The sequence below is a fragment of the Pteropus vampyrus genome, unplaced genomic scaffold (assembly GCF_000151845.1).
Source record: "Pteropus vampyrus isolate Shadow unplaced genomic scaffold, Pvam_2.0 Scaffold576, whole genome shotgun sequence".
Lineage (NCBI taxonomy): Eukaryota > Metazoa > Chordata > Mammalia > Chiroptera > Pteropodidae > Pteropus > Pteropus vampyrus.
The window spans coordinates 274,730-283,295 of NW_011889357.1; the positions used below are offsets into that span (position 1 = coordinate 274,730).

The following is an 8,566-nucleotide window of genomic DNA, read 5'->3' on the forward strand; positions in this document are numbered from 1 at the left end:
GAACTACCCTGAAGGATTTAACACTTTCTTATATCTGTCTGAATACAGGGTTGAGCGTATCTACTCGGTCCTAGTTTACTGCACTAGGTGTTGACTAAAGAACATTTATTATTAGAGGTGGTGGTAATTCTGTATGATACGCCATGCTACTTAGTAACGTTTAGATATTTATTCAGAGCATTGCCTTTTCTCACACACTCTCGCTTACAGGTATTGGGCTAAGTTTTCATAATAGCACACTGAGCTATGTGCTATTATTTCAGTGTTACCGCTGATGACACAGCTGAGAATTCTGGTGGCCTTCTGGAGAGCAGTCACAGGGCTGTCAGTGGCCTGGGACTGGGACCCAGCTTTTCCAGCTTTGAGTCCAGAACTGTTTTCGCTGTAAGACCCGCCGAGACGTGATCAGAAAAGGAGACCCTTTTATTAACTCATTAATGGTTAGACATTTGTCAAATCAGCATATATTTATTAAGTACACAATTTTCTGCTACGTTTATCGACTTTGAAAAGTTGAGGAAATGTGTAAATGCTAACTAAAAGATTTGGCCATCAATTAAAGTCGGTGAAAGGAGAGAGATTATTAATGTGTATGCGGTTAATTGCCAGAGGAATTACGGACAAAATTTACCCAAAGATTCAAGAGGAGGGATTTGAATTACAGATAAAATTCATCTTATGTTTTAAGACGCGGGGAGAGGTGATTGCAGGCTAAGAAGCCTTAAACAATGTCACACAAACAAACAAACAGCCTGCATCTTAATGGGAGCCGTCTACGGTGCTCATGCTCCAGAAGGACGGTCTCTCCCGCGAGCCGCCGAGGCCGCCGCGGTGGCTGTTCTGCGCCGAGCTCTCACTTACGTTTCTTCTTTGACAAATGAGGAAGGCGTAGGTCTCGTTAGTGTCTGCTCTTCCGGTTAAACTCAGTTCAGCTCAGTGCCACGGCTCCCGCCGCCGCCTGTTCAGAGCAGCCTTTAGTTTCCCATACCAGAGGGAGCTCAGTCCCTGGGAGCTGTCCTTCCCACAGGTGCCCCGTGGTCCCTTCCTTGGCCTGGGCGAGTCCAGGCGGCGCTGGGCTCTTTGCGCCTCTGGAGGACACGCCGCCGGGACCGCCCAGATGCCTGGGGACAGAGCGAAACGGCGGTTTCCTCAGGGCTCGCCCAGGCGAGCACAGCTCAGGGGGTGTAGCAGAAGATCAGGGATTTGGGGGAGTCTCAGACTTGCGTGTAAGGGGAGCCCACATCCTCCCGCCTCCTCATCACCCTGCTCCTGCTCCCGTGTGCGGCTTCCCCGAAGCTCCTTCAGACAGGTGGTCATGAGCCCTGACCTGCGGTCTCCGCTGTTCTGGACGTGGGCACAACCCTTCTCAGGCTGATTCTATAAATTCTTTAACATTTTAAATGACGTATTCACATGCGTTTTACTCTGGAGTAATTTAAGCTTCTCAGGGTGTTGAATAAATTGTCATTTTGCAAAGAGTGTCTTCGAATGTCTTTGGGACATATTTCCTAGGAGTGTCGCACGAGAGCTCTCCTATGCAGTAACACCAGGCAGACCCATTCAGGCACTCATCCGTCCCCTTAGCGTTTATTATCTGCCTCCTGTTTGCGTGGCCTCATGCTTGGTGTCGGGGTCTCAAAGGTGAACAGCCCTTGGCTTTTTGCTGGCTTGCCTTTTAGGAGCTTCCAGTTTAGCTGAGTGACAGACATACCAACAGTAATAAGCTCAGTTCTGTAACGGAGGTGCTAACAGAGTGAAGAAGGGGTATTTGGGGCTCTCCTGGGAAATCAGAGAAGGCTTCCAGGAGGAGGCAGATATTTTATAAGAGATCCGAAGGATGAGTTACATGTGAGGCAGCGATTAGGGACAGCGAGTGTTCTAGGCGGAGGGCCTGGGCTGTGTAAATGCGTGAGGTGGAGGGGCCAGGGCACTGCGTGACCTTTCAGTAGCTTGGCATTGCCAGGGTGAGAGGCGGCGGAGCCAGGCGGGGCACGGAGACACGTGACCCGTGTCTGGAGTTGTTTCGGACTTTGAGCATGAGTCGTGGTGAGAGGGGAGGGGTCTGGGCAGGGCAGGATGATTTAGGCAAACGCTGGAAGTTGCCGAGGGAGCCGGCCTATGGGTGTCGGGGTAGAGCAAGCCTGGGTGCTGAGCCGGGAGTGGTGACAGACAGAGGAGCCCGGATAGTGCCACGTCCGGCTCTGCCCTCAGACATCACAGGGCGGCGCTGCTGGGTGGCGGCCCTGGTCTCCTGTCCTGCTTCCGCCTTCACTTCGCTCCTCATGGTTGGGTCACCAGTGCCGGGGGCTGACCCAGGAGACTGCCCCATGCTGATTTCCTGTCCTGTTCCAGGTGCGTGATGACAACAAGAGGCAGCACCCGTGTCTGGTGGAGTTCTCCAAGCTGCCCGAGCAGGAGCGCAATTACAACTTACAGATGTCCCTTGAGACCCTGAAGTGAGTTTCTTACCTTTTCCTGTTTTCCAGTCTGCCTCACTGGAAAGAAACGCAGTATTGATGCACTCTAATTCAGCTGTGAAGCTACTTTAATTTGGTTAGAACTTTGGGATGCATAGGTGGATCGGATCAGTGCTGCTCGGAGTCCGACCTCGACCCTGTTACGTTGTCTGTGTGCTCTGCATGAGCGTTTGCTCCACGACGTTGGTGCATGCGGTGGAGTATGAGGGTCTGTGAGCCGGCGAAGTGCTACTCCGAGCGTGGGCCGCGGACCAGGTCGGTCACGGCTGTCGCTGATTCAAGATGACATAAGATGTCAGGACAGCGTTTAGGAACTTTTATACCAATTAAGGGAGCAACTTTATGTCTGTTGCATCTAATTTATAAAATGTAGCCTTGCATTTTCTAGGTCTTCATTTTGAAATTTAATTTTCTCTAGCAATTTTATTGAATTCTATCAGAGAATCGGACCATGATAGACTGGAAATCAAAAGAAAATTGATCCTTCACCACAGATAGTTTGAGAAGCACTGACATGTTATACTTAAGAGATGCTGAGTTTAAATAATTCAATAAATTTTTATTTTTGCTGATAGATTATTCAGTACTATGAATCTCTCAAATGGGGTGGAATTTCTTTCCCACACTTGTTTGGCTGTCGCATCCTTTATTGAGAGAATGCCTTGGCGGCGTTTGTCTGGGGAACACACAGGGAAGAGCTGCTGCAGGGTACTCCGTATGGCATTTTATAACGGCAGGTTTGCTTTTCAGTGACTCTGCCAACCCTTCTCATGACATTTGCCACTTACCATTTCGAATGAAAAAAGGTGGTGGAAAATAAAGGAAAATAATTTCAAATTTTAATATAGAAAAGTTCAGAAAATATTTTTGAGAAGATGGTAATATTTCTTTTGCTGCTTTTGCATCCTCGATGTCCTGTAGAACTGGATTTGTTCAAATGGGTCCCTTATCCTAATGCCTGTGTAGGTTGGGTATGAAACAGGACTTTTGTCCATTTTGTGGTGTTTCAGTTTTGTAAAGAGTAAGGAGTTACTTGCATTGGAGGTAATCTATCAAGGACCCAGATCGTAAAACTTAAACACTGTGTCACATTCTAGGATTTGGGCTCAGGTGTACACCTCCCACGATGTGGTATTAATGATCAACGTGGAAATAGACAAATGAGCGTAGAGTGGGTTTCTGTTCCACTAGTAACGTAAAGGGGGAGTCTGTACAAACCACACAAACAGACCCTGCTGGAGGTGAGAAGTGAGCCGCCTGCCTGTGGTGAGCAGCGGTCCTGCATGGCAGCCGGCGTCCCCGGCAACCCTTGTGGTCCCGACTTAGCTTGGCCGCGCATGGCAGCTCATCATCTGCCCGTGTTTCACAGCCACACATTTTAGTGGAAGGCTACCACCACCAATGCCCGCACCACCGTAGCCTAAGCTACCGTTATCCCTTACCTGAAAACGTTATCCCTTACCTGAAACTATAATACTCTCCTAACAGATCCAGTTGACATACTCAATCCAGGAGTAAGTAGAAAGACAACGAACTAGAGGAAAATATTTGCAAGTCATCTCAGACATTTGAAGAGCTCCTAATATGCAATAATGGACACTAAATCTAATAGAAAAGTGAACTAAGAATATTTTTACAGAAAAAAGGAAGTATAAGTATCTCTTTAAGAATATGAAAAAGGTGCTTAAATGTACTTATAATAAGAAAAATATAAATTAAAACCCTATTAAGCTAGCTTTTTAAGCTATTCACTGACGAGTTCAAGCGGTTTGATAACTCATGCAGACAAAGGCGGGAACAGGCCTTGTCACACATGGCTGGAGGGAATATGAATTGTTACCCGCTCTATAGACACCTGGCAACATTTGTCAGACTTTAAAGCGCACACAGCCTGTGACCAGGTAATTCTGCGTCTGGGAATTTGTCTTATAGATGAAGGATATAGTACGTATATTAAATGTATGAGGCTATTCCTGGCAGCATTGTTTGTAACAACAAAAAACTATGAGCAGAGAGATGAGTAAGAACGTTATGACACATACAACTAATGGGATGCTTCAGAGCTGTTGACAAGTAAACTAGCTTTATCTGAAAGGACAGTATTTCAAAGCTATATTGTAAAGTCAAGATAGCAAATTTCAGAGACTCTTTGTTCTATAAACTTACTGTGTAAAAGGAAAAAGCCAACACACACACAGAGACACACACACAGAGACACACTCCACACACCTGCCTTAATAAGCACAGACTAGTAGAACAGACAAGAATTGGTAGCGGTCGGTGCTTTTAGGGAAGAAAACAGGCCTACAGGGAAGAGACTGTACATTCCTCTTTATGCCGTTTCAATTTTTAGTGTCTTACCCATAACTCAAGACTAAGTAATTTGTAAATAAGTAAGGGCTCCTTTTGCTTTAAAAACCAGACTTCCGCTGTGCTTCCGGGCGGGCCGCTGTGCCCTGCTCCCACCTGCAATTCCATTGGGTTACGTAGGACGCAGCGCTCACCTCTGGTTTTGTTTTCCAGGACGCTGCTGGCATTAGGGTGCCACGTGGGCATCGCAGACGAGCATGCCGAAGAAAAGGTGAAGAAGATGAAGCTGCCCAAGAAGTAAGTCGGCCGTCTGATGGCGTTTGGCGGCCACGCGTTGCTTTGGAGCACCCAGGGGACGCGTGGCGGGGCCCGGGGCCCGGGCTTGCTTACCCTCGTGCCGTAAAGTTCAGATTCGGAATTTAAACTTGCTGGGTCACATTAGGGGCTGCATCAGGTCTGTGGTGTGACAAGAGTCTCCGTCACAGCGACAGAGAGGAAATGAAGCTCTGAAAATATTTGGGAGTGTGTTATAAAAAGTGTGTTTTTTCGCCCTACGGTGCATATGTGGTGCACACACGTGTGCCCATATTTCCGACTGAATACGTGTGGTTTTCAAGTTTCCACCAAAAATATTTATAGATTCGTTTGTTTTTACAAAGAAAATACCCTTTAGGAATAGTTACGATGTTGGTGTCATCACCCCCGTGTTAAGATGAGAAGACCGAGGCCATGATTGCTGTTGTGGGGATGTTGCCTGCTGTGTAAACAGAGGCCCCTCTCTCGGCCATGATTGTCGTGGCGATGTTGCCTGCTGTGTAGACAGAGGCCCCTCTCTCTGCAAGCCTGCTAATTTCTCAAAACCTCAGCTTTGTCGCCTGCTGACAGGTCTCAACAATACTTCTTAGAGAAGTTTTAGGTGCTTAATGAATAATAGCCGTTTCACGTTATTGTTTTTTTCTTTATTTATGTTATTGTTTTTTTCTTTATTTAAGTCTTCAGGGCACTTTTCTCAGTCTGGTGTAAACAGCAGGCCTGGTTTGTTAAGTGATATCACGGACATGCAAACAAAGCAGCCACCCCCTCATCTTCATCGCCCGCCCTAGGCCTCAAGTTACCCCCATAAACATAGTACACGTAACATCCAAAGAGAAACTGTGCTTGCTATGCAGATGCAGATCAAGCAAGTCCGAGTTTATAAACATTTTACTTAGGTGCTTTACTAAAAATATTGTAAAAAACATTTCACATTTTTAGATTCTAAATTTTTTTTTTAAGTTTAGATCGTTCGAAAGGAGGCTACTTTATGGTATATTTCATATATTTTTTTGAAATGAAACTATTATGTCAGTTTTTAGTGTATCAAATAAGAGCAGATACACAGTGATTAGATACGTACCATCTTCTATTTAAAATCTACACGTAAACTTGTTGATAATAATTTTACATCATTTGTTTTTCTCCTTGAATTATATTTCCAATCAATTTACCCTATAGAATATTACCCCATTAAAATATATTTTGATTGCTCACCCTATCATGTTTCTTTATAATCCAATGTATATCTAAATGGAATTTTAATATTTTTGTTGTTTGTTTTTTGTTTTCTGAGATTATAGTCACTATGTGTTAAAATTTTTCTTCTGAATTATAATTATTTTTGGTATACAGGTGTTCAAAGCAACATAACTTAATTTTTGATAAAAATCAATATAAAAAGTAAGATATTATTGGAAATAGCTTATAAAGAAATGGATCCAGCTATTATATTATATATCCACGTATAAATATTATTTATCAATAGAAAGAGAAAGACAGGGTCAGTTGCATTCTTTGTTCACACAAATAATTTTGTTGTTAAAAAAATCAATTTACTGAACCAAAATTTCATAGTGATTCATCATCAAAAATCATGTTTAGTTATCTATTATATGACAACTCAATCATGTCCTTGTTTAGTTTTACAAAAGCAAAAATTAAAACCTACCTTACTTGACAAATAATTTATTATCCTCTCACTAAAATCACTCACTCTCTCAGTTTTTTGGAAACTATATCACAGAGGCATTATTAAGGCTAAAAAAAAACAAAACAAAACCCAACTAGTAGTTATAGCTGTTACTCTTTCACTTAAAGATGTCTTATTTGACCTGATGTACATAAGGATGAGAAAATAGAAAAGATAGTTTCAAATTATCTTTGACAACATAATATATTTAATAAGTTATTTTTATTATGTGTTCCATGCGTGTGCGTATGTGTGCGTATCTCATCAAAATCTTAGCACAAAGAAGTCAGTCTGAAAAGGCTACATGCTACATGACATTCCGGAAAAGGCAGAACTATGGAGACAGTAAAAGGATCAGTGGTTGTCAGGGGTTGGGGGGAAGGCGGGTGAATGGGCAGAGAGCAGAGGATTTTTAGGTCAGTGAACATACTCTGTACGACACTGTAATGGTTCATACATGTCATTATACATTAGTCCAAACCCATTCTATATACAACACCAGCAGTGAAACCTAAAGAAAAATGTGGGCTTGGATAATAATGTATGTCAGTGTACATTCATTAGTTGTAACAAATATGCCAGTCTGGTGGGAATGTGGTAGGGCACAGCGTTTACAGTCAGTCAGTCTCAATGAGAAATTAGGGTCCCCGTCTTCATTATTTGTTTTACTGAGGCTTTTTCTTCGTGTTGCTCAGTAACTGTTCATTATTTGATAATAGGCAGAGAAATGGAAAAGGCGAGGTCGTTAAATAAAAACTGTACTCACACCTGCCAACAGTCTATCCTGTATCTAACTTTGCTATGAGACGCCATTTTATTCTTATTGGAAAAATTAAGGAATTTGATAACAATAATATGGATGCAGAGCAGCATGAGCCTAAAAGTTTGGAGTGATTTTACAATAATTTTTAAAGCGATTTGGCATCACTGTGTAAAATTAAACACTTGCACATCTTGTTACCCAGCAGTTTCACTCCTAGAGATGAGTCCTAGGGAACGTTCACACCAAAACACGGAGGTATTGCTCCTAGCAATATTATTGTAATAGCATACAAATAAGGGAGAGGTCAGGGAGTGGGAGGGATATTGAGTAGGACAATGAACGAAGTTGAATATATTCACATAATAAAATGAATGAATGATCGTTATAAATGACAACGTGGATGAATCTAAAAATAATGTCAAGGTTGGATAAAAAAATAATGTCACATAGGATTATGAGGTGGGAGGAACGCACATATAGGTATGAAGGTTTTAGTAATGTTCTAATTCTTTGGTGGTAGGTTAATGGAGTTCATTTTATTGTAATGTCTTAAGGCATAGTCTTTTGTGTGTATCAAGAACAGTTATTTTCAGAAGTCATAGCCACAGCAGTAAGACAAGAAAAAGGAATATAAGGCATCCAAATTGTAAAGGAAGAAGTAAAACTGTCATTATTTGCAGATGATTTTATACTATATAGAGAGAGCCCTAAAGAGTCCACCAAAAAACTATTAGAACTGATAAATGAATTTAAAGTAGCAGGATACAAAATTAATATTCAGAAATCAGTTGCATTTTTATATACCAATAACAAACTACGAGAAAAAGAAATTAAGAAAACTATCTCATTTACATTGCATTAAAAAAAAGATACCTGGGAATAAATTTAACCAAGGAGGCAAAAGATCTGTACTTGGAAAATTATAAGTCATTGAAGAAAGAATTTGAAGAAGATACAAATAAATGGAAGCATATATCATGTTCATGGATAGGAAAAATTAACATTGTTAAA

The 8,566-nt window shown here is 42.3% G+C and overlaps 1 protein-coding gene across 1 annotated transcript in view; it reads left to right on the forward strand.

Moving 5' to 3' along the window:
• Nucleotides 1-8,566, forward strand: part of LOC105308431 (ryanodine receptor 2-like) — a 123,503-nt gene that overhangs the window by 73,756 nt on the left and 41,181 nt on the right. Inside the window, exons 15-16 of the mRNA XM_011384404.1 lie at nucleotides 2,353-2,456; nucleotides 5,001-5,084. Of these exons, the coding sequence (XP_011382706.1) occupies nucleotides 2,353-2,456; nucleotides 5,001-5,084 (188 nt within the window). The remainder of the gene's footprint in view (nucleotides 1-2,352; nucleotides 2,457-5,000; nucleotides 5,085-8,566) is intronic.